The sequence below is a fragment of the Cyanistes caeruleus genome, chromosome 24 (assembly GCF_971803275.1).
Source record: "Cyanistes caeruleus chromosome 24, bCyaCae1.hap1.1, whole genome shotgun sequence".
Classification (NCBI taxonomy): domain Eukaryota; kingdom Metazoa; phylum Chordata; class Aves; order Passeriformes; family Paridae; genus Cyanistes; species Cyanistes caeruleus.
Genome location: NC_141724.1, coordinates 4,278,619 through 4,303,662, shown reverse-complemented (window position 1 = coordinate 4,303,662; position 25,044 = coordinate 4,278,619). Strand labels below are relative to the sequence as shown.

General features: G+C 54.3%; 1 protein-coding gene and 2 long non-coding RNA genes across 6 annotated transcripts; 1 reads left to right on the top strand and 2 right to left on the bottom strand.

The window, feature by feature from the left end:
- Positions 1–714: 714 nt before the first annotated feature.
- Positions 715–5,825, bottom strand: LOC147649422 (uncharacterized). Its single transcript, XR_015279067.1, has 2 exons — positions 4,479–5,825; positions 715–4,360 (listed from the first exon to the last, which is right to left on the bottom strand). It is a non-coding gene; the product is annotated as an uncharacterized LOC147649422 (long non-coding RNA).
- Positions 5,826–7,401: 1,576 nt separating this feature from the next.
- LOC147649421 (uncharacterized) lies at positions 7,402–13,226 on the top strand. The gene is made up of 2 exons (XR_015279066.1): positions 7,402–9,046; positions 11,349–13,226. It is a non-coding gene; the product is annotated as an uncharacterized LOC147649421 (long non-coding RNA).
- Positions 13,177–25,041, bottom strand: MTCH1 (mitochondrial carrier 1). Of its 4 annotated transcripts, none has more exons than XM_023942032.2 (13): positions 24,833–25,031; positions 23,700–23,784; positions 22,248–22,354; positions 21,779–21,856; positions 21,461–21,518; positions 20,835–20,906; positions 20,678–20,729; positions 19,829–19,888; positions 16,644–16,737; positions 16,264–16,311; positions 16,006–16,073; positions 15,248–15,323; positions 13,177–14,831 (listed from the first exon to the last, which is right to left on the bottom strand). In XM_023942032.2, the coding sequence occupies exons 1-13, from the start codon at positions 24,992–24,994 to the stop codon at positions 14,757–14,759; spliced, it is 1,035 nt and encodes a 344-aa protein (XP_023797800.2). In that variant the 5' UTR covers positions 24,995–25,031; the 3' UTR covers positions 13,177–14,756. The 4 variants fall into 4 exon arrangements, with proteins under 4 accessions (XP_023797800.2, XP_086718241.1, XP_086718242.1 ...); XM_086862115.1 differs by having other exon boundaries at positions 13,177–14,952; positions 24,833–25,016; XM_086862116.1 differs by lacking the exon at positions 20,835–20,906 and having other exon boundaries at positions 24,833–25,041.
- Between the last annotated feature and the right edge of the window lie 3 nt (positions 25,042–25,044).

The following is a 25,044-nucleotide window of genomic DNA, read 5'->3' as shown; positions in this document are numbered from 1 at the left end:
AACAGAAAAAGCTAGGCAATGTCACAGCTACTTCTTCTGTGTCACATTTATACAATGCAAAGACCGAAATGTAAGTAGCTGAAAATCATAATTAGGCAGGCAAGAACCTACAGTCTGAAGAATACATCCCTCTTTAGTCTAGTCTGAGGCATGTATTGTATGAGACTCTTAAGAGCTGAGTTTTCAGAGCTGCATTTTCAGAACTGAACTGCTTCTGAAAGCAGGGCCCCTAAAATAAGATTAGCAAATGTTCCCACCTCCAGCAGTTCTGACGATGACACCAACAGACAGATTTTCATCACCCTTTTGGCTGAGCCCTTCTGGAACTGTGGACATATTTTCTACAGGCAGAATCCTTTCTAAAACTCCCCCTTTGCAACACCGAAACTGTACAGATTCCTAATTGCAGCCAAGTCTGACCACAGATCCAGCTCTCAGCCCTCTTTGTGGATGCAAAAATGCTTTGGAGAAACAATATCAATATGGCTTTGCTAATTGATGGTCTTGTGCTGGCTTTGACCCATCAGTTGATTGACCAGCCTCAAGTGTCATTTCCTAAACCCATTTTTCTTCTGCTTGTTTATCTTCCCCAGCCTTGTTTGCACACAGCCACCACCCAAAAAAACTTCTGTCCAGGGAGTGGGATTTATCACTCCTATTTCAGTAGCAGCACAGCACAGAACAATGTAGGGTCTATGCAAACAAGTACTGCTGTTTTCTTTTGTTTTTCATTTATTCCTTATGGTACATTCCAAACCAAACAAAAATCAGAAGATTTAGGACCCAAAGAGCAGCCCAGAGCAATATAACAGGCGCTGAGGATAGGTTGCATTTAGAAATGCAGCAACAAGTAGCCCTTGAAAGCAAATTAAATGTTTAACCTGTGCTGCATTCCTGAGATTGTTCCTGGCTGTAATGACACCTTGGCACTCAGCAAATGGCAGGAACTCAGGTGCCCAAATCCCTGAACACCACACACAGGAGAGGGCAGGGCTGTGGGCAGGGACCATCCTCATCTTTACATGGACAGCACTTGGTGTGACAGATGACCCAGGACACTCCAGTGACCCCCAGTAAGAGCTATTTCAGTGGAGGTCGACACCAGCACAACAGGATTGGGAATTGTAGTTTTGTCCCAATTCTGTCACCAAGCTGGACCTTTCAGAAGACCCTAAAGCACCATGCAAGCTTGAGCCACTGCACTACAAAAATACACTGATCCACACAGCAGCTCCTCTCCTGATTTCATTTCAGCCTAGTGTGTTAGCTGACATTTGTAACCCACAGCAGGCCTGTTGTGGTTTTTTGCATAGTTGGACAAAATTGCCAAGGAAAAGAGACTGAAATGAGGCCTCAGGACCCTGCAGCAGCACCTTTCAACTTTACCAGTGTTCTTACAGAGCAGCACTGAGAGCCCAGTCCCTTCCCCAACCATGAGGGGACTGTGTGTCCTGCGCTCAGCATCCCATGGGATGAACAAGGCTTTGAAGCCAGCCAGCCAAACATAATCCACCTTTACCTGCTTGTGGTAAAGCTGAGCTGGGATGAGCAGGCAGAGCCGGGAAAGCTGAGCTTATCTGCGTGTCACAGCGATCCCTTTGAACTGCTCCAAGCCCTTTGGAGAAGCCGCCCTCCCCCAGAGCAGAGGCTTTTCCTGGGTCCCGCTCTTTGCTGGGATCGTGGCTGTGGTGGCCACAGCTCCCCCAGCACTGCCCCAGCCCGGGCTTGCCAGGGAGCAGATACTGAGTGAGCCCTGTTCTCAGCCTGCCCGGAGCGGCTGTGGCAGCCAGGGATGGAAACAGTGCCCGAGAGGCATCTGCCTGCAATGGGGCGTGCGCGGCTGATGCGCAAGGATGAACAGATGGGTTGATTACACAGGGAGAAATGGACACTAATCGTATCCAGATTCACCAGCTGCAGGATTTCCTACTGAGCCCTGAAGTACAGGAAGCCCATACCTGCTTCGTTATCCTGTCTCTGTTCATTAGCCCCTTCCCCCGCCCTGGGAACCGCATCTCTGCTAATCCCCTGGGCAGGGGAGGCCTGGACTGGGAAGCTGAGATCCAGATGGGAACTCCAACTGTGCTCAGGCACGGCTGGATCCAGCCCCAGGCCAGGGGCAGACCCTGGCTGCCAGCTCCAGCACAGCCCGGCTCCAGATCAACTCCCTCTATGAGTTTGTTGCCAGGCTCTTATTTTTGCTGCTGCCTCTCTGAAGAGCCAGGAAGATTTCAGGATTAGCAAGGTGAACAACAAAGACTGTTGGGTTTTGACACAACATTCACTGTGTGTCTCCTCGTCTCTGCTGAGATGCAGCTGCTCCTAGGGTGGAGCCTGGTGTGTGCTCACAGCATGTGGCTGCTGGGGACAGGGACAGGAGGAGGTTTTGTGGACTGGAAACAGCAGAAGCAATTCCCCACCATGCCGTAAAATGACTAGCCAGACTGAACTGGGAGGTGATGTTGGAAACCTCATCGGCCTTCTTATATCTGGGAGACTGAAACATACCAAGTTTCATCACCTGCTTGGATTTTGTGCAGTGCCACCTTGGAGGGAGGAGCAAAGCCCTTCCAGATGCTTTTATCCACGTCCCTCTGCACTCATCCCAGCTCTCTTCAAAGGCAGTGAGGTGCTCCCAAGGCACATCCCAAGGAGGGATGTTCCCAGGCATCCCCCCTGTGGGGCTGCTCAGCTCCAAGGGTCTTAGCCCAATTCTTCTCCCACAAACAAGCTCTGGGAGCAGATGTGCAGACACTGAGGCTGTTGATCACATTGGCATCAGCAGCTGTCCTGACTTTTGGTGGAGTCCTGTGCGGAGTTTCCTGCTCAGAAAACTTTATAACCCAAGTTGCTGCTCCCAGTTGGGCTTTTGGGACCTTCTCTCCTCGCGTGCCCAGGGTGCCTCCACTGTCAGCCTGAGCTCACCTTTCTGTTATCAAGATTGATGCAAGAAAATTAGACTACTCCCATGTTTGTGCTCCCATCCTGCTGTCTGATCCCCATCCAGATTCACTCTGACTCCACATGCCAGGATACCACATGCTGCCCCACAACCTCCATTCCCTTCATCAGACCCCATGCCCAGTGCCAAGCAAACCAAGACTGAAGGACAAGAGAACCTGAACTCTTGCTGTTAACTCCCAGAAGCTACCAGGCCTTGCAAAGCTGCTTCAGGTCTTCACACCCAGCAATAAAACATCAGCATGGACCATCCTGAGAGTCCAAACCCGACCTGAAGATCGAGAAAAAGGCGGCTATGACTGCCCTGCAGAGCCCTCAAGCTGGGAGGAAGAGGAAGATGAAAGAACAAAGGAGGAGGAGGAAGAAGCACAATGTTTGTTGTGGTCCTGCAGATGAGAAGAAACCTCCTGCCCAGATGTGCAGGAGCCAGGGATGCAGGGCCACCTCGCTTGGGCTGGGCCTCCTGAGCCCAGCAGGATGGTGATGTGCCGGCAGCAAGCACAGAAAAGCCCTGGGTGGGAATGAGCAGGAGAGGTTCAGGTGAAGCCACCTCCCCAGACCTCCCAGAATGAGGTGATATTTTTGCCATCACCTCAACAAACACAACCCCCACCCCTCGGACTCCACAGAGCTCGCCTCATGCCGAGTGTTGGTTGTGACCTTTGCTGGGCTACTTCTCTTACATTTCCTGTGGCCAGGACTATCTGGAGAGCAACCTTAGCATGCCAATCCCTGCGTGCCTCATGGGCTTTCCAGCTGCAGAGCCAGACAGCACAGCTCAGTGCCCATGAGCAACCCTACAATAACAAACTGCTCACCCCCTAGCTGTGTCCTCCCAGACCTCACCTTTCACAGCAGCCAATTATCACCAAAGTTAAACAGTAGCTATGAGCAACTCCAACACAAAAAAACCACTACCACAGGAAAAAGCTACACAGAAATTAGGGGCTTAGAGAGGTGATAGAGACAGAAAAACACTGCAGGAAGCAAAATAAATGGTATTGATTCTTCTGAGGCCCAGCTATGGGGTGGTAGAGAGGGTGAATCAGATCTGGCTGTGTTTGGACATCATGTTCCCCATGGTGCACCAGCCTGCCGGCATCAGCTCTTCCTTGGATGGGCTTCTACAGGGATCTCATGAAACTTGTAACTCCAAACCCTTGGAACAATTAGAGGGAAGGCTGAGGGTGGAACCCACAGAGGTCAAATTAGTCTCATTGCCTTTTACCCCTTCTTTCCCCACCTGAAGTGGTTCCTGGAGTGGTAAAGCTGCTTACATGGATTGTCCAGCATGGGGGAAGCTTTCCCCCTCGGGTCTGGCCTGTGGAGACACAGCCCTCAGCATTTTCTGCAGCTGTAAATCATGCAGTTCTCACCAATACAAATTTTGCTCTGAGTTCTAGGGGGATTAAAAAAAAAAAAAAAAAAAAAAAGAGGAAATCACAATTCAAACTCTGCCTTGGCCAAACTTGGTCCTTTTAAGGAAAGGAAATTTCCCAGAGTCACCCTCGACAAACCTGGGGGCCTGATCCTGCTGTGAGGAATGTCTGTGCAAATCCAGAGCGGCTCTGCTGCCTGCTGGGGGTTACAGCAGCTGAACCAGGCTCCAGCCTCAGAGCAAAGCTCCTGGTCTCCTGCCAGGAGATGGAGCAGAGCTCACACCAGAGCAGCCTGACAGCAAACTGGGGATTCAGAGGCAATAAACAGCAGAAAGATCTGACTCCCCCTTTCAAGAATTCACCCTTTCTGCTGAGCCATGTTCTGGAAGCACAAGCCCTGTTTTGCTGTGAGCTGTGTGGAATAAAACAGCTGTGTCCCTTGGCTGGACGGCTCTTCCAGGGGTGCCAGATGTTTTGCTTAGGACACGTCACAAGAGCCTTGCTTGAGTTCAGACTTTTTTTCCTCTCAGGCTGTTTGCAAGAGCTTCAGTGGGTTTTTGGGCTTTTTTAGTATTTGCTCTCCACCAGATTTTGAACAGGAAAGCCATAGGGATTGGGAGCAAATTGGGAAAGGTCTGGTTTCACCCCAGCACCTCTTTGTATAAATAATCTGCAAGGGAAAAGCTGGAATGATGAGTAAAAACACTTGTACTGCCTTTTCACTGGAATTGAGGGTTTGGATGCAACCCGCTGTGTCCACGCTCTCTGCAGAAGAGACCATCTTGGCACATTTTGGAGGTCAGACCCCACAGATGCCTGACTGCCCCCAGCTCTCACAACATGGGAATTTCAGCTGCCAAACCAGCCGTGGGGTGTTGTGGAAACAGCAAAACAAGCAAGGCCCAGGACTGGGCCCCAGCGTCCCAGCCACCAAACCAGGCTGCACGAGGCCAACATAGCTCCCTGCAGGGTCAGGAAGATGTGAAATGCCCAGGAGAAGATCTCTGGGAAGCTGTCACCATCCTGGTGGGTAAGGCAGTGCTGGGAATCAGCCCAGAGCAGGGCTGATAGAGCCAGCGCAGGCCGGTGGGTCACGGAGGCAGAGAAGGGGCATTTGGCTGCTTTGTGGCTAGCTCGAAGGTTACTGTAGGGCCATGCGTTGCTCACTGAAAAGGGTTTTTTTGGGAAAAAGGAGGAGGAGCAGGGAGGCTGGGCAGCGGGGCAGAGGAGGAAAATTTTGGTGAAGGAGGAGGGGTGGCTTTCATGGCTCCGAGCGCCTGCGGAGCTCGAGGCAGCCGGGAAGAAGAACCCTGCCCTGCAAACAATCTGCTTTTGTTGTGTCCCGAGCAGGCCTAAATTAAGTTTGACAGAAAGAGGGCAGATTCCCCCGCGCTGGGGCAAGCCCTGGGCTCGGGCAAGGCCGGGCCGCCCCACGGAGCCTCGGCCGTGCCAAAGCTCGCCCCGGTGCGAGGCGCGAACCTGCACGAGGCCGGAGGAGCCGCACGGGCCCAGCAGCCCGAGCTTCACAGGGCCCGCTTCATCCAGCAGCAGCCGGGAACACCCTGAGCCTTCATGGGGCTTCATCCAGCAGCAGCCGGGAACAGCCCGAGCTTCACAGGGCCCTCTTCATCCAGCAGCAGCCGGGAACAGCCCGAGCTTCACAGGGCCCTCTTCATCCAGCAGCAGCCGGGAACAGCCTGAGCTTCACAGGGCCCTCTTCATCCAGCAGCAGCCGGGAACAGCCCGAGCTTCACAGGGCCCTCTTCATCCAGCAGCAGCCGGGAACAGCCCGAGCCTTCATAGGGCTTCATCCAGCAGCAGCCGGGAACACCCTGAGCCTTCACAGGGCCCTCTTCATCCAGCAGCAGCCGGGAACAGCCCGAGCCTTCATGGGGCTTCATCCAGCAGCAGCCGGGAACAGCCTGAGCTTCACAGGGCCCTCTTCATCCAGCAGCAGCCGGGAACAGCCTGAGCTTCACAGGGCCCTCTTCATCCAGCAGCAGCCGGGAACACCCTGAGCCTTCATGGGGCTTCATCCAGCAGCAGCCGGGAACAGCCCGAGCCTTCCTAGGGCTTCATCCAGCAGCAGCCGGCCGGGCCCCGAAGCCGCCGTGGCTCCAGGAAAAGCCGCCTCGGGAGTGCCCCGTCCCGCCCCGCTGCCGGGCATCTCACAGCCCCGCGCCCGCCCGGGCACGCCGTGCCAGCCTGGGGAACCAGCCTGGGCAACCAGCCTGGGGAACCAGCCTGGGGAACCAGCCTGGGCAGCCAGCCTGGGGAACCAGCCTGGGGAACCAGCCTGGGGAACCAGCCTGGGCAGCCAGCCTGGGGAACCAGCCTGGAGAACCAGCCTGGAGAACCAGCCTGGGGAACCAGCCTGGGGAACCAGCCAGCTTCTAAACAGTTAATGCTGACAAAACCGGGCGGCTTGAGTTCCCTCCTTCCCGGACCGCTCCTGGTGGAACTCACCCCCTTCAAATGAAATAAAATTGTCCTCCTGCTCTGAGCTCAGCCCGCTGTCCTCTCGCCCTCCCTGTCGCTGCATCCTCTCTTGCCGTGCCCCCACCCTGCGCTGGCGCGGCCGGGAGTGCCCGTGCCCAGCGTCTCCCAGCACGTTCGCTCCGGCTGCCATGTTGAATTGCAAATCCGACATGATTCGACACATTTTCCCCTTCGATGGTGACCGCTGGGGAGCTACAGAGGCACCCGGGCGACAACGCCCAGCCCCGCGTGGCCCTCGGGGACGTCCCGGGTGGTGGGGCGAGGGCAGCGGGAGAAATCACCCTCCAGTTCTGCTCCAAATGCTGCACGTAGGGACCTGCCTATCTGCTACACATCCCTCTCTACAAGACCGATTAAAGTCGGGTGTTTTAGCACCAAGGGCCGGAGGACTCGGCGGGAAAGGATTTCGGGGAGAAGGCAGGTTACAGCAACAACAAAGCAACGGAGCAACTGGAAGGAACAAAACGTTATTTCAAATCAAAGGCAAAAAAACCCCAACCGCACGGACAAAAAAAAAAAAAAAACCAAAAAAAAAAACCAACCAAAATTAAGAGTGAGGTTCGATTTCGTACCAAGACAGCAAGAGAGACGCACCGTGGAAGAGAGTGGTTTTGTTGTTGAGTAGTGGCTGGATTTAGCTCCGCTTATCCGGACAATCATCGGGGAAGGATCCTTTTCCGAGAAAGGCCAGTTTGAGTGAGACAGCTTTTTTTTTTTCCCTTCTCTCGCTCGCTCTCTCCCCTTTCCTTCTCCTCGCAGCTCAATGCCAAGAAATGGGCGGTGCCTGGATGCCAGGCTCCATCCGAACGAGACACCCAAGGCCAACGGAGGCTGGCACAAAGGCGAGCTGGCAGGAATTCCTGCACTCGGAGCCTCGCGCCTGCGGGACGAGCCCGCCGCCTCCCAAAAAACCAACCTCCGACACCGCCCGCTCCGGAAAGTTGCCCCGTCAGGCTCGAAAACGCCCCAATGAGGCTCAAGCACAGGGCGAAAAAAAAGGACAAGGGGAGGAAAAAAAACCCCAAGACCCCTCTTTGCATCGACGCAGGTTAAACAAAAGGCCTGGGGAGGTGGATTATTTTTTTCCGCCCTCCCCATGCTCCTTTTCCCGCCTTCCCATCCCTCTCCTCCCTCCTCTTGTCCTCCATCGTTGTCTCCCTCGCCCGCCGCCCCGGCGTCCAGGCAGAAATGAGCCCTTGGCTCCCTCCTTCCTGGTTTTAGCACGACAGGAGGTGGCGGGTCCTTGAATAGGAACACACACACCCAACGCGAGAGGGACCCGATGGGGGCAGGAAAAAAAGAGGACAAAAAATACATATATATACATACAAACAACGACCCGCCCGCCATGGAGGACGGTTGGGAGCAGTTGCTAGCGAGGGTGGCAGATTGGGGGTGGTTTGGGTGCCAGGGGGTATTTTTGGCCTTATTTTGTTGCTGCCCGAGCACCTGGGTCTTGCCGATTGTAAAAGGGAGTCGCGGCGGGTTGGGGAAGGGAGCGAAGGGGGGGGCAGCTGGGGTTGGTAGCGCTGCTGGGGAGATGCCAAAAAACCAAAACAAAACACGTTTTCATTTTGTCTGCACCAGCCTGGGCGCAGGCGAGAGCGGGAGAGAGGGAGGGAGAGGGAGGCGCACGCCAACAGAAAGCCGCCGTGCTCAGACGCGGGCCTGCGGCCACGTCCCTCCGCAGCCGCCCCAGCAGCCGTTCCCGCTCCCTCGGCCCCCTCTCCCTGCCCACCCGGCTTCGCCTGCCAAGTCCGAGTTGGCACGGCTCCCCCGGCTGCGCCGAACAAAGCCGTCACCCATCCCCGAGCCGGCGCTGACAGTAAGCAAAGTGACAGGCGCATCTTCCGCATGTTAATCCAAACGGCGAGAAGGCGAGCGAGCGGCAGAGGCCCCCCCGTGCCATGCACACACCCCCCCGCCACCGAGCCACCCACCCCACCCTTGGCACCCGACGGCCCCGCTGGCCTCGTGCGGGGATGGCGAGGCCCCTGCCGGCGGGAGCACCGAAGGCTCCTCGTCGGCGAGGTTTAAATCGAGCCGAAGCCCAGCTCGGCGGGCAAACGAGGCCACTCGGCATCTGCTGTACCTGTTCCCGCTGCCTTCATCTCGCCTTGGAACCGTGACAAGAGCGCACTCGCCTCTGGTGGGCTCTCAAAGCCGCGGGTCTGTAACCCTTTGCAGGAAGTTGGCACCGATCCCAGGTAGGACTTTACTCCCCGGCTCTCGCTCTCTCTCCCCCCACCTCCGCCTCCCGCTCCCTCCCCTCCGCTCCCCCACCCATCCTGTCCCTTGGGCCCCTCTTGCGTCCCCCAAAACATCACCCGGCCCCCGCTCCCCCTGTGCTGCTCACCCGCCTCGTTGGCCGGGGGCAGCGCAGGGGGCGGCCGGCGGCTGCTGGGCGCCCACCGAGCCCTCGTGCCCACCGCCCTTGCACACATACCCTGGAAGGATGAACTGGGCAAGACAGAGAACAACAACTTCCTGCTCCGGCTCCCTAAAACGCCTGTTTCCACGCAGGGGTTAGGCAGCGCGGCGAGACGGGGGGAGCTGGGAGGAGGTTTGGGGGTTTGTCGTCATTGAACCAGGCTTTTTTTCTTTTCCTCTTTCTTTTTTTTTTTTTTTTGGCTTTTTTCCTCTCCCCCCCCCCTTCCCCAATTTTTAAAGCCTTTTTTCCTATTTTTTCCTGCCTTTTTTCCTTTTTTTAATGCCTTTTTTTTTTTGTTTTTTTTAACATATATTTTTGTCCTGCAGTCCAAACCCAACGCGAAGGGAAAGGAGGGGAAGAGAAATCAAATGGGAAGAGAATAGCTCCAAGTCGGCAGGACAATGCACGGGAAACGGGGAGATTAGCGTAGCTCTCGAAATCCATCACGCCCGCCCCGTTTCTGAACCGTTCGCCCCCGCGCTTCGTCTTTTTTAATTCTCCCAGCTCCTGAATTATTCCAGTCCACGAGCGGGAGGGGAGCGCACAGTCCGGAGTCCCTCAGAGCTGCCAAGAGCATTGCAACAGGAAAGAAAGGAAGCAGGAGAGGGAGAGCCAGGCAGAGCCCTCACAATCGAGCAGCGAGAAGAGCAAGGAAAAATTAACATCCAATTAGTGCCGTGTTTAACGAGGGAGACAGAGGCGGCTGTTGTTTTATTGCCCTGTTCTTTTCAGGCGCATCTGACAGGCAGCAGGGAAGGCACCCCTGCTCCGAGTGACGTCATCATATTTTATTTTTTAATTATTTCCCCCCCCCTCCCCTCCTCCCCCGTCTTTCTTCCTCTAAGTTTCGCACAGACCATCTCGGCAACTCGGCCAGGGAAATTCGGGACTTTTCTCGCATTCAAGGCACCAGCTCCCCCCCTCCACCTCCAGCCTCCCCCCTTCCACCGATAGTAACCATGAAAAAAACAACAGCGCCAACCCACCCCAAAGTCTTTGTTCTTCCAAAAAGAAAAGAAAAAAAAAAAAGGAGGAAAGGAAAAAAAAAAAAAAATCAGCGTTGGGATGAGAGCTGGAGAGAGGCTGGAGGAGATTTCCCCGCGTGTGCGTCCGGGTGTGTGCGTGCGGCGCTCGGTCCCTCTCCCGTCCCTCTCCCCAGACGCTCGCTCGCCTTGTAAAACTTTGCTGCATGTGACGCTGCTCCGGCCTCCTCTGGCAGCCTGACAAGAGCCGCCCGGCCGCAGAGCGCAGGCGGCTTTTCAGGGAGAAACTCCATTCCGAGCCATGGGAGCATTGCCGTGTTTGCAGCGAGGGCCAGCGCCTCCAGCCAGGGCCGCAATACCGACCCTGCCGGCCTGGGGTCACAGCAGGGGGACAGGGAACGAGTGTGAAGCTGGGGAGACGTTCCCCCTCCTGTTCCTCCCCTGGAAGGGGGGCCCAGCGCCGTGTAAGTGCCGAGGGAGGTGCAGGGGTCACAGTGGCTGCAGGGAAAGGAGTCTAGGCTGACCTTGTGCTGCCACCTCTTCCCCGAAAGCCCAGATCCCCTCAGGCTGGGATAAAACACCACCAGCTCCCCCTGGGAGCACTGCCCAGGAGGGAACAGGGCAGCTCAGTGTATGAGGATTTGAGGGAGTTTACCCTAAAAAAAAAACAACCCACAGCAGGCAAGCAGGAGCATGGAAAGCAACATCCCCACATCCTTCCCATCCTCTTACCAGCCGTGAGTGATGGACAGAGTTGTCACTGTCAGCATGGCAGGTCAGGCAGCTGTGCCGAGCTTTGCCACTGTGCTCTTTGTGGCCTCTTCTCCTGGTTTCCAGATGGGATTTCCCTTATCCAGGGGGGAATCCATGAGAACCCGGCTCCTTCGTAATCCCCAGTTTTGGGTGAAAACCATCCCAGGGGATGGGGCTGTGTGAAGACAGGGACAGGTCCAGGTCCACTGTGCTACTGGTGCCGCGGTCCTGTCCAAGTCCCCACCCTGAGCATTTCCTGGCACCAGCTGGCCCCACCACCCCGGCAGCAGCATCTCCTCTGTGAGGCTTATTATTTTTTACATATATCTATTTTTTTTAAAGGAATTATTTGCCTACGTGGAGCTCGGCGCTGCGGGAGAACAGAGCAAACAGCCTTATCGAGGGCAGCTGTGCCACAGGGCACTTCCTCATGCGTGGCTGCGAGATGGGGCCCTCCATGGCTGCGGGGGAGGGCTGGCAGCCCCTGGCCTTCCCACTGACCAGACACCAGGGAGACACCAGGCACCATCCAGGCATCGGGAGAGCTCTCTGGGATGCTTCCCTCCCTGCTCCACGGCGGGAGAGCAGCACAGCCAGGAAGGGGTTTGGACTGAGCTGAAGGGTCATCAGCAGGACGGCTCTGCAGGGGAAGGGGGAGGATGGAACAGTCGCTCTGAGCTCAGCTGCACTTCCCTGGGCACAAAAGCTCATCTCGCTGCTTCCCAGATCCTGCCAGACTCGAGCATCCAAGCCCAGTGGAGAGACAGACCAGCCTTGACCTGAGATTCCCTCTCCTGGCTGCTGTCGCTACCTCCCTTCTCCCCCGGGCAGCTGGGAGCAGATGAGGCCAAAGTCCCGGCAATCTGAGTTTTCCACTGGAGGCTGATAAACGGCGCGGGCACGGAACGGCAGCGATCCCCACCCAGCCTGGCTTTGTGCAGGAGAGTCAATATTTAAACCAGAGCTTGTTTCCTGGGCAGACAGGGGAGTGCCAGTGGGAGAAACTCCCGGCTCCATCCCGGGCGCCAGACCCAAACCTCCTCCTCCACCCCTTCATTTGTTCTCCCGACCACATGTTCCATCCCGGATCCCCTCTCCTATGGGAATGGGGCCCCATCCCCTTCAGCTGGGATACCTGAGCACCAGCTGCAGGGCCAGGCACTGACTAATGGGTAGCAATTTAAGGGAAAAGGATGCTCAGCCAGCGTTTTGGTTGTCTCATTGCCTGCTCCTGGTGCAGACATTTGTCCTTGTGGTGGGGCCCCCTCAAATGAAGCACGGGACAAGAAGAATCAGGGATAGAAATAGGAGGTGGGGAAATACTCAATCCCAAGAATGGCAGACCCTTGCTTCAAAGTAAGGCAGTGCACTGAAAGCTCTGAAACCTGGTTTTCATTTAAATTGAGCAAAAACTACAGTCAACTGTTGGGTTTTCAGCCAAGTTTGTGGGCCCTGATGAACTGGGCAGAAATTACCAGCAGGATGCATCCACTGGTGCAGCTTTAGGTAAATCCCTTAGGTAAATTCCTTAGGTAAATTCCTCAAAGGACAGGAAATGGCACTTTTCCCTGCAGTGGCTGCAGTCAGGCTATGTAGAGGCTGCAGGAGGTTTTACAGGCATGTGAGCAGCAGAAGGTGGCTTTAATTTGGAGGCTAAAGGTACATGTTTCCTGAGCAGGTGCTAGGTGACCTGGCAGATGCAATGCCCTGTGTTGGAGCAAGTCATAAAACAAGGTGATAAAAGGCCAGAGGGGAGAGCTGTGAGGGGGAAGATGGAATGGCTGAGCCCACCTGACCAGTCTGACAGCAGCAAAAGGTCTCCATCACCCCTTCCAGAAGACCTCCGGGTCAATTTTAACTCCAAAAACCCAATTCTTCATACATTGTTTCAAGCATCCAAGCCCTCTGCTGCCTCCACCCTCACTCCAGGTGCACCCACGGCAGTTCGCTCAGCTTAAATATGCCCACCTTCTGTGGAGGTGAGGAAAATCAGGAGGGAATCTGAGTTTTAAACAACCGTTACAGCCCCCGATTTGGAGAAAAGACCAAAGGAAGTGCCTGTCTTAAACTGAAACCTTCCCTGATGGAGCACATTATGCAGGAAAAAAAAAAACACCCACACCCACACCCCCACCCCCCAAAAAAAAGAAAAAAAAGTAAACACCCAATAGTTGTTTTATAACTGTATTTTGGAGCATAATTAAATCCTGTTTGAAATCATCTCTGGTGTTAGGGAACAGGTCCATGCATTATTTAACTGTAACACAAACTGGGAGCGAGGGAGGACAGACAGGACCGACTTCACGACACCGAAGGGAGCTGGGTGGGGGCTGCCAGTCCCAGCACATACCACCACTGTCCTGCAAGCCCTGCCTGGGGGTGTGCATCGACCCTGCCTGATGGAGAAAAACCCCGTGTGATGGCAGGTCCCCAGAGGACCAGGATGAGATGTGACCCCAGCTGCTGCTACAGCACATGGGAACCTGCTCAAGGAATGCTAAACCTCTTCCCAGGGAGTGCAGCCTCACCTCTGTGCAAAAGACTGCTTCGTGGGGAACTGAAATGGGGGAAATCTGCCTGGCTGCCATCACAGCACAGACTGGTGCAAAGAAACTCTTGTCTGGAGAGCTGAGCATCAATCCTGCCCTGGTGCCACTAGTGAGCTCTGCTACACACAGAGCCAGCCATGCTCCACTGAGCACCAGGAGCCTTTACCCTGATGCCTCGCCAGCCTTTGGCCAGCTCAAGGTGTATCCCTTTATTGCAGACAGCCCTGGATGGCTGCCCCTGCTGCAGGAGAGCCCTTTGTGTGCAGCTCTCAGATCCTGATGGCTCTGTTTCATCAGCAACAGGAGCAGGAGCCCAGCAGGGCTCATGGTGCTGCTGCTGCCTGGGAGATGCCCCTTGGTGCAGCCAGGCCAGTCCAACCCAGCACCCGGTGTGCAGGCTGCCTGCCCAGCCCACAGCTCTTCTGGGCGTATCCTAAACACAGCCCATTCCACGAGTGAAACCTGCCCCAGGCAGCACCACTGGCAGCGCAGGTCCCTTCCCAAGGGCTCTCTCCGTGTCCACATCCCATCGTGTCCACATCCCATTGCTGCCCTGAGCTGGGCTGGACCTGTCTCACTGGGACTCTGCTGTTCTTTGCAGTGGGACTCTGTTTCCCTTCCCTCTTTTGATCCTGTAATTTCCTCTTTATGCCCATTGGAGGTGGGATGCTCCTGGGTATTCAGGTACCCTCAAACCTTAAATATGGATGCCAGGTTGATCTTTCCCAGGATGAGCTACCTGCCAGGCAAAAGTGCTCTCTCCAGAAAGGATGAGGCAGGAGGCTGTCACCCGGCATAACTTTCCCAAGGAGGTGACCTTGGATCTCCTGCTGCTTCCCAGCTCAGGCAGAACAAAGCAGTCTTTTGTCCCTGCAACTCAAGGCTGGCTCCTTTAGTACCTGGCCATTTTCTGTATTCCTGGACTTCCCCAGCAACTCCAGGAATACAGCCTGGACCAAAGGGACAAGGCCTTTCTGCTCTCTCTGCTACACATTCCAGTCGAGACAGCCATGAGGATGGAGCTTTGGTCCAGCTGGAGCCTGAAGACAGATGTCCAGAAGTCTGTTGCTGGCCTTGCTGGAGAGGAGGTGTCAGTTCTGGCACCGTGGACTTTGGATCAGAAAATAGAAATATACAGATATCGAAACAAGCTTGGGGTTTCTTGAGGAGTCCGAGTTGATGAGCTCTCCCTGCCGAGGCGTCAGTCGATGGGGAAGGAGGCGGCTGGGATGGGCGCCCTGCGGAACAGCAGGCTGGAGCCACGGAACAGCTGCCCCTGAGGAGGAGAGCCTGGGGTCAGGGCAGCCTGACATCTGGCCAGGGAACTGCAGCTGTTTTAGCAGGACTCAACTCCATGCCCACGGCAGGGCTGCAAGGCCTGGGCACCCTGGGCTGCACTGCAGGAGAAAGTGGGGTTCCAGCCCTGTGAGTGCTGGAGCTGGGCATTTCCCCCAGGAATGACAGATGCAGAGGGGCACAGACAGTGCACAAGCTAGAAACTCGCAGGCTGCAAGCTCGGGGTGTGCAATGGGCAGGGCAGCACTGCCATGCTGGTACCAGTGCCAGAACTGGAGGGATAGAAGCAGGCTAAGAGCACAGCAAGGATGCAGCACAGGCACTTTTGGGGAATGCTGGAGACTTGGGGAAGGAGCAGAGGGAGCCCAAAGCCCAGTGTGTGCCCTGCTCCCTCACCTGAGCACTGAGGTGCCTCCAGCAGTGGATCCAGGATGCAAAGACAGGAGCATAGGGAGGGAGGCCAGCACGCAACCTGCACGCAAGAGGGAATAGCTGAGGTGGATGTGTCACCTTACCCACACAGGTAACAAAAGAACAGCAGGAAGTGTGAATGAGGACACGGGGACAGTGTCCACACCGGGCTGGCAGCCAAGTGACAGCCCGTTATTTACAATGCAGCAGATCTGTAATTTAATTACCCCTGGAGTGCACAAACAAGGAGCGTTACCTGGAGACGTTGAGAGTCCAGGACCGTATCTACACCTTCAAAAGCCAGCAGATACTCAGAAAACACTACACCAGACTTGGATCCCATCCCGTTCCCATGAGCACAAATGCAGAGGACTCGCAGCAGTGCAATAGGGAAGGCAAGCTTGGTCCTGCTCCTGTCTGCTCCCATAGCTGCAGTAAGAGCTCTGCTTCCCTCGTGCTGCTCCCTGGTCCCTTTGATCCCTGTGCCTCCAGCTTAGCTCAGATCGGACCACACCACCACAGCTCTCCCGATTTCTCACCACCTGAGCTTTTCTGCTACTCGTGTCTGTGCCCTCTGATCTAAAATTATAAGCAACCTGGGAGAGGAAACGAGCCAGCTCTGCGAGGTGCCACAGAGTTTACGGGGCTGTAGGAAAGCTTTACGGTCGTTAGCAGCCCATTCAGACAACAAGGGGCTGCAAGAAAGGAAGGGAAAGCTTTAGATCTCAGTGTGAAGGACATACCCACAGTTGTTCACTGCCATGAGATCTCCCACGAGAAGGAACGGGTACGTCAGCATGCTCACAGCGATCTGAAAGCACAGAAAAGCAGCCTCTCTAACCCTCCCCGTGTCAAAAACGCTATTTCCAGCTTTTGCATGTTAGCAGAGTTATCCTTGGAAAAGGCATGTCAAGTACAGACCAGCCTGTGCCCCCAGAGCACGAGCTCTCAGCCCAGAGGTGGCAGGAGGAGAGCAAAGCACACGGCAGCTGCCTACGTACCCCCATCACGAACTTGGTGTAGCTCCGGATCACCGACGCCTGGCTGAACTGCAGAGAGAAACCAAAGGCGTTGTGGAGCAGGGGGGTGACACCAGGCTGGCACTGTCATTATGTGACACTCCCAGAGCCTGATGAGAGGGGCAAGGGGCAGAAGCAACGGAGAGCAGCTGCATTCCAACTGAGAGCCCAGGAAGGCATCTGCTGTCAACTGCGATCCCCCAAAGCGCAGGTGAAGCACAGCCCTGAGCAGACACAGCACCTCCAGCACTCTCACAGGGACCCCAAAGCCCGGGGTAACCATCCCCTGCACCCCAGTAACTCCTTCCCACTGCAGGTACTTGGCCCAGACCCCAAGCCCTCCCTCAGGCACTTCCACTCACATTGTCGTCCACTGCATAGGTGTTGATGAAGTGAGCCAGGAGGTTGCAGCACCAGAGGAAGATGACATCCCCCAGGATGTGAGGGACTAACCCACTGCAAGGGCAAAAGGAGGGCTGTGAGGTGCAGGAGGGTCCCAGTGCCACCTCCTGAGGTGCCCGGCCCTCCTTCCCTCCACCAGCACCACTCTCCCAAAATGAAATTTTTACTTTGGGAAGAACTGAAAAGGGAGATTTCAGGGAAGAGCTCTCTCAGCCTTCAAACTTGGTACTACACGTGCTGCTCTGGCTGGAAAGTTTTTGGGATCTGTCTTTTGGGCATGACTGAAGTCCCCTTGTTCTATCCTAAATCCCTTCCTGGCCCAATTCCTGTTGAGAAATCCAAGCGAGACACAGATGAAGCAGTTTCCATTTCTGAAGATGCTATTTTGGATGCCAAATAAGAAGTTCATCTCTTTGTGGAATCTCCCTTCATTTAGAAATCAGAATGAGACGGGTTGTTCCTGCACAACATGCTCACTGAGAAGTGGGGGTAACTGGGGGAATACTGAGTTCCCTCTGATTTTTCCCAGTCCCTGCTACCCCCAGGAGCACATTTCTTTGGTTAATGCCTGCCACTGACACACTGCAGCACCAGCAGCACCAGCACCGCTAGCTTTTGCAGATAATGGCACTAAAACTTTAACAAAATGTTCCAGGGGGTTTCCCCAGTTTGTTGGTGCTTCTGCAGCATCTGCTGCACCAGTGCAGGGTTTCCTGCTTTTGCAGGGGTTGTTCCACTGCAGAAGGATCCAGGTGTGAGTCAAATCTGTGCTTCACTGGCAGATGTGGTCAGCTCTGAAAAGGAGCCTGCCAAGAGCCACACGATTGTTTGCTGAGCTGGAAAGAGTCACCTCCAAACACATTAATCTGAGTCATTTGTTTCTTCCCAAACATGATGCTGCCTCCTCAGAGCAAGGGACCAGTTTGTTTCCTGCTGTGGTTGCTGCAGCAGCAGAGTAGCAACTGGTACTGTTTTTGGGAACAACTTGTGCATTGTTAAGGCCCCAGCAGCCCTGGGGATGTAGCTGAGGTCTCAGGGGCCAGGCACAGCACAAACCTTCAACAGAAGATTCACTGGCTTCAAAGATGTGATACATGACAGCAGCAGACAGGACAAAGAAATCAAAGCTCTCTGGCCCCAAAGAGATGTTCTGCTTTGTGTTTGGCTTTCAGCCTTTGTAGAAACCATCCTTTCTCTAACTCAAAGTTAAGTCTGAAGCTCCTGAGCTGCGGCAGATACAACAGAGCCTAATAAAGTTCAGAAGCAAAGGGCTGGGCCGGGGCAGCCCCATAAGGAAAACCTCACCCAACTGTTGATAGAGTCAGACTGTTTATTCCACTTCCAGTAAGGATCCCATCCCTCTCTCCCCTCCAAAGTAATGACAGCTGCTGGCCCTGAGCTGGATGACTGGAAAACAGGGGTCTGAGAGCTGCAAAAAGCAACTAAAAAAAGCCAACAAGCCAAAGGCATCAGGCCTGAAAACTCCTCCTGGAATTCCAGTGCTGCTTTTACTACTGACATAGAAAAGTGAGTGCTGCAATTCTCACACCTGCTGAGATGTCAAAGATCTGAATTGGGAATATTTTTGGAAGATGATGAAAAGCTGGAACAGCAGCAGGCAGAGGAGGAAGCCTAAATGATGTACAGTGATGTGACCCAACAGCAGAAAGCCCAGTGCAAGGGACCTGGGACAAGCCATCCTTGAGCTGACCATGCCCAGCTGTTTCGGAGCTCAGGGAACACCTTCCTGGGCTGGCAGGAGCCTGCTGCAGATATGAGGGGAAGGGAGATAAATCCATCCTTGAAAAGTCTTTATCTCTACTCAGAGAGTGTGTGCCACTGTTATTGCTGGGGGTGGTTATAAGGCCATGAGAACCAAGCGCACTGCCATGATTTTAGGGCAGTGGATGTGCTGGGATTGCACCAGGAGGGCTGAGAGGAGAAAACCACCAGTTTGGTCCTTCAGATGCAGATTATGCTCTCCTCACAGCAGTGGGATTTCCTAACAGGGTTACAGGGCATGTAGAACTTCAGAGCCTTCCTGAGACAATTTGGGTTGTGTTAAAGCCTTTCCTGTGAACTATTAAGTTTCATCAGGCTACTAGCAGTGTTTATTTTATGTGGATGGAGGGGAATGTGGTGGCTTCTTTCAGATCACTTCCCTGGGAGGTGGAAGGTTGTGAGCAGCCTGCTCCAGCCATGCCCCACTCACAGGGACCATTCCAGGGGACTGGAGTGGAGCAGATTTGGAGCTGCACAGCTCAGCTGAGACGCTGTGGGCTGCCAAAGGAGGAAGCAGTGACACTCAGCGGGTGGCGTCTCTGCAGACCCCTGGTCATTTCCCCTTGGGGAAGGACAGGTTGAGACCCCCTGCGATTGCCTCTCTCTTCCTGAAGCATTCAGGTTTCATCTGGAGGCCCATATTTTGTGACTGCAGAGCCAAAGGCATCCTGAAAACCCCTACTGAAATTCCAGAGCTGCCTCTACTATTATTACCATAATAGAGTTATCTCCCCACCACGAGCAGAGACAGCAGGTGGTTCTGCTTTTATGTAGATGTGAAAAAGGAAGGCAGGAAACATTAACTGAGGGTTCAAGCAAAAAGGTGTCCACTAAACTTCCATTTCAGTGATGCACCAATTTGCCATGCTCTGTAAACAGCTGGAAACACCTTTCAGCTCTTCCTGGTCCAGGCACCACCACACTCCAAGCACACAGGTAAACCTGCTCATTACAAGTACCCATGGTGCTCTGCAGAGGAATATGCTGCTTATCCAGGCCCTGGCTTTCATTTCAACAAGGGATCTTATTGTTGTACTTGATCTTGGTGCCTGTTGCACAAACAAATGCTTTAAATGGCCCTTTACTGAAACACAAAGAAGTACCAGGTGAAAAAGAAAGATAAGGAAAAATACAGCTTCCTCTGGGTTCTGAAAGTTTGATTGAAGATAAGATCTGGGGCAAACTTAATGGTCGAACTGGAGTGCTGTCAAAGACAGATTTAATCCTGGGAGTGATGTGGGAGTTCCTTGGTCAGACAAGGTTTCAGCTCAGTGTGACTCCAGCTGGGGTTGGCAGAGCTGCCAGGAGAGCCATCAGTGCCTTCAAGCTATGGGATAAAGTATTTAAACAACAACTCACGTACACAAAGAATCCCAGGATCCCTTCTTCCTTAAATATCCTGCCAATGGCACTGAACACACCGCTGCCAAGAAAGGAAAAGAGCTGTGAGTGTGCAGAGCTGTTTCACCTCTGTCCTGTGCAACTTCACACGCATCCTGCAGCCCTCAGCAATGGCAGTGCCTCCCCAGCCATCATTCCAGCAGAAGGCAGCTTGTTCTGCTTATTCTCCTCAGACCAGGCAGGTCTGAGGGAAGGAAGGTCATGTCTGTACTCTGCCAGTCTGCAGTGACACCTGGGAAAACACCCAACCTGCACACAACTGTTCAATGCTGAAGGTACAATGGCTCTGTGAAGCTTTGTGAGTGGGTACAGATGTTGTGTGATATGGTTCGATTTGGCTGATTCTAAGCCCAAGAATCCTGTTCTGCCTTTGGGAACTCGAGGTGCCTGTCATGGGCTGGCTGCAATCCTGTCTAGCGTGCCTCCATCTCGCTCCACAGGCAGTTTTGTCCTGTAGAGAGGCAGCTGGTACGGCAAAAGGCTTGGAAAAATTTTACAGACTAAGCAGGTCTGCAGCAAAGCTTTGTGTTATCCACTCTGCCTCCCTACTGCCTTCCATTAATAGCCAAAGGAAAGAGGCAGGAGACTCACTGTGTGATCAGCAAGGGCTGATACAGCCCCAAACCCCCACAGGCAAAGGTGGAACAGAGGCAGTCCAGCCTTCCCCATATCCCTTCAAGCCCCAGTCACACACCCTCTAACCACAGATTCACTTTCCAGTCTCTCAAGCCTCTTGGATAACCTTATTCCCCATGGCACAGGAGCACCTGGCACCCCTGACCCCAGACCCCTCCAAGCTGCAGCCACTCACCTGTATTTGACTTCCCGGCCTACGAACTGGACCATGCAGCGCATGGAGATCACTGGGAGGAAAGAAACACAGGGCTGATACAGAAACAAATCCAGTTTGGTTTGTAATGGATGTGAAAGAAAATGAAACATGACTCCTCTGCTCTCCCTCAACTCACAGCATCTCCAGCTCCTCTCAGTGTGGTCATCAGCACTGCAAGACTCATTAGAAACTGGGGCCTTTCCTGAGCCTGTAAGTGGTGGGAAGGATTTCAGAGGATCACAGAGGTATGGGTTGGAAGGGACCTGATAGATCATCATTTTCCAAACCCCCTGGCATGGGCAGGGATACCTTCCACTCTCCCTGCTCCAACCTGGCCTTAAACACTTCTAGGGATGGAGCAGCCACAGCTTCTCTGAGCAACCTGTGTTGGGGCATCACCACCCTCACAAGGAAGGATTTCTTCCCAATATCCCATCTAACCCAGCTCTCTGGCAGTGGGAAGCCATTCCCTGTGTCCTGTCTCTCCATTCCCTCATCCAAAGTCCCTCTCCAGCTCTCTTGGAGCCCCTTTAGGCACTGGAAGGGTGCTACTGGCCCTAACCCCAATGGGATTTCTAGGACAAGGTCCTGGATGAGTGGGAAGAGAGAAACTCATTGCTCAGCTGTGTCAGTGCCTGAAGACCAACCCCAGCATCAGCCTCATATGATGGAGAAGTTTCAGAAGTATCATGCCCCTGAGTAAGCAGGGTTTGGGGTGATCCCCAGTCTGGAGGGGCTGCCAGCCAAGGGGACAGGACTCACCGTGCAGCGGGTGTGAGACAACCCGGGACACACACTGCATCATCATCTCATGGGATGTCTGCCAGAGGAGGAGAAAACACCTGTGAGAAAAGCTGTGCTGCTCCTCCTGCACAGCCCAGGCCTTTCCCTCAGTGTGGGGAAACCCATTTTGGGTCCCTCTTTTGAGATGTGAATTGAGATGTGAATTATTTCATGGATAGACACAGAATGGCCACTGAACACCACAAACTTCTCACCCCAGTTTCTCTCCAAGTAACCTCACCCACAGCCCCAGGGACCTCTCCAACCACTTATTAATGGACAATATCCACTTCTCACCTCTCTGACCACTTTCCTAAGTGAAGTTTTCATATCATCCTTGTTAGACACGTGCTCCATGTCCTCCAGTGGAAAAGCCTGAGTGGAGAGGGAAGAAACACGGTCAGAACTGATGGAGATGCTGACCCACAATGTCTGAGGACAGGAGGAAACCACGAAAAGCCACTTGGACAAGACAAACAGGCAACAAAGAACACAGGAGAAGAAAGGATGGAAAGTAAAATAGACGAATAGAGGAGTCACAAAACTGCTGACAGAGGATACAAGGCAAGGGGATGACAAGTTAAATTAAAATGGTTTATAAATAAAAAAAATGCTTTGGGGATAAGGGCACTGGAGGACTATTCACTTAGGAGATGGAGAGGGATGGGTGCATCAGTCCTCCTGTGCAGCCCTGGCTGGCTGCAGGCACTTGCTGCAGTAGCAGTGACCCTGCAGGTGATTAATGGAGAGAGAAGCCGACCTTTACCTTCTTCACACTCCCCCTGGTGATGGTTGATAAAGTGCTTGAGATGAGGCGAGGAGTCAGGCCACGGAAGAGGCCTCTTTTCCCATCCACTTCCACAATGTGTCTGGCTGGGTGGGACAACACCAGGCTGCTGTCAGTTGGGAAGGGGACAATGCATGGAGAGCACCCCAAACTGCCCCAGAGCTCAGCCAAAAACATGCTAGGCTCAGCTCAGCACAGCAGCCACTCCATGGCCCCACAGGAAGTGTTTTACTGTAACAGTCCTAAATAAACTTCAATACTGGAGGACAAGAACTCTTACTCTCTGTCATCTGCCTAATCTGGAAGGACAGCTCCAATATTTTGGACTACTTTTTGTCTTTTGATGTTTTGCTCACCTGAAAGGGCTCCAAGGTAGTTTGGACTGAACCAGGCAGGGAGGATCATGCCATGTGCTCGGTGCTGTCACCTCCTCCCTCCACCCCAGGAACTCACGACTCAGGGTTCATAAGGATCTCACAAACCCATGTTCAGTTCCTGTCCCACCACCTTCTCCCAGGCAAACTTCCTCAGGTCTCCAGTTGCAACAAAAACCCCAGAGATCCCATTTCTCCCACATATAACGAGGTGGGATAGAACCCACTATGTGTGGTGGCTACTGATTACTCCTGGCCCCTATCCTGTACTGTCCAAACAAATCCAGGTGGGCTCTGCACCTCTCCATCACCTGACACTGCCCATCTGTTTGGAAGTTCCATCTTCCAAAAGGCAGCACTGGAGCATTTCCAGCCCTGGGTGTCCCAGGATGGGCTTCCAGTGCTCTCATCCTGCTCCTGTGCTGGTTCCACTCCATGGATACCACTAGCTCATTTTGGGATTGGCCCAGCTGGGCTGTCAGGACAATACATTCCCCTTCCCCACAGCAAACCTGCTGTGATAGCAGGTCACAAAGTATTCACCCACCTCTTCCAAGCTGCTCCACCCACAAAAAGAGGAAAATACTACTTTTTTTCCTTCTAAATATATTACCTGCCCTTTTCTTGGTCTTTCTGTCCCTTTAGGGCTCCATCTACAACACATATGAGCAGGGAAGGGGGCAGTTTATTCCAGGGCTGTTTTGGAGCAGAAGGAAAGTATTTTGCAATCTCCAAAACACACAAATCCTCCTGCAACAAGCCTACAGCACTTGAAAGCCCCCAAACCCCTCCACCACGGGGCACACCCAGAGCAATGTGCCATGAAACACAATGCAGCACCAACACAGTGGCCACCACCCCCCTGTCCCCAGCAACAGGCACATAAATCTGACAACCTTGCAAGGAGTTGTGGTGGTTTATGCTTCACTGCAGCCTTGGGATGATCCCAAGGGGATGTGGGAATGCTGCTGGGGGTCAGCTCAGTCTGCCTGGCAGCTCCCAGCCCTGATTCCCTGAGGGCAGGACCTTGTGCTGGCAGGGAGGGTCAGTCACTCACCATAGGTGAAGAAGCCGGGCAGATACAGGACCTTCCTTCCCAACACATTTCTTCCAATGGTTGGAGGTAGTGGCTCATGCCCAACCTGAGAGAGAAATCTCATGAGCAGGTCTCTCTTCTGGTGTTCCCAAAGTCCCTGGGATGAACAGGATTGATCCCAGCATCCCCCCCCAACACTCTCAGGCACTTCTTTCCCTGTTTTATGGGGTCCCTGGGTTGCAGGGGGTCCTCCACCCTCCCACTTTAGGAGGTCTCTGTTACTGAGAGGGTCTTGGAGTTTCATATCTCTCCTTATATGGAAGGCCCTATGGCAGAGGGATAATTTTATAGGGGTTCCAAGATTACTGGGTGTCCCCATTCCCTGTCATAGGAGGGGTCCCAATGCCCCTCTGTACAGGGACCCCCACTGCACAAGGGGCCTCACTCCTCCATTATATGGTGTCCCCTATGCCCTATATAGGCCACCCTTGCTGTAGAAGGCATCTTCACCCTCCTATTATAAAGGACCCCATTTATATATAGGGTCTGCCAGTGTATAGGGGACCCCATCCCCTTACATATGAGAGACTCCATTACCCAGATGTCCCTCATTCTACAGGTGCTCAGGGGGTCCCGGTACAATGGGGGGCTGTATATACAGTGACCCCCAGTGCATGGAGCCTCCACAGGGGAACGAAACAGGAATCCACTTCCACTGGGGTCCCCATCACACACAGGGACCCCATCCCGTTACATATGGGAGCCCCCCATTCTATAGATGCCCCCATTGCCCAGGGGGTCCCATTGTAACGGGGGCTGTGCATACTGTCCACATAACCCGAGCACATGGGGGTTTCCATAGGGACACCATGCAGGAATCCACCTCCTCCCGTTCTACTGGGCTCCCGATCCCCCATTATCCACTGGGACCCGTTCCATACGCTGACGTATCCCTTCCATAGGTGCCCCCCATCCTGTAGCTGCCCCGTTATACGGGGGAGGGCCGTGTATACAATGACCCCCAGCGCACGGGGGCCTCCATGGGCGCATTATCCTGAAATCCTCCCGTTATCCTGGAGTCACGGTCCCCGTTACACACGGGACTCCCACCCCACCGTCCCCCTGCTCTCCCCGCGCTCCCCCCACGAGCGGACCTGCACGAGCAGCTTGACGTAGAGCAGGGGGTGGCTGGCGGCGGCGAGCCCCGCGCCCAGCAGGACGAACAGACCCTCGGCGCCCTCAGGCCCCGCCGCGTCCTCCGCGCCCCCGCCAGGCGGCGACAGCGGCGCCCGGGGCAGCGCCGCCATGGCCGCCATGGCTCGCGCGTCACGGCGCCGCGCGCCGGCCGCCACCACCGCGCCACGGG

Excerpts from the sequence above, each read along its gene's own strand:
- MTCH1 (XM_023942032.2), bottom strand. The coding sequence starts at position 24,994 with ATGGCGGCCATGGCGGCGCTGCCCCGGGCGCCGCTGTCGCCGCCTGGC. Across the intron at positions 20,730-20,834 it reads TGAGAGGAGCTGGAGATGCT|TGATCTCCATGCGCTGCATG; the intron begins GTGAGTTGAGGG and ends CTTTCCTCCCAG. Across the intron at positions 16,738-19,828 it reads GGGATCCTGGGATTCTTTGT|TGGGTTAGTCCCTCACATCC; the intron begins GTACGTGAGTTG and ends TTGCCCTTGCAG.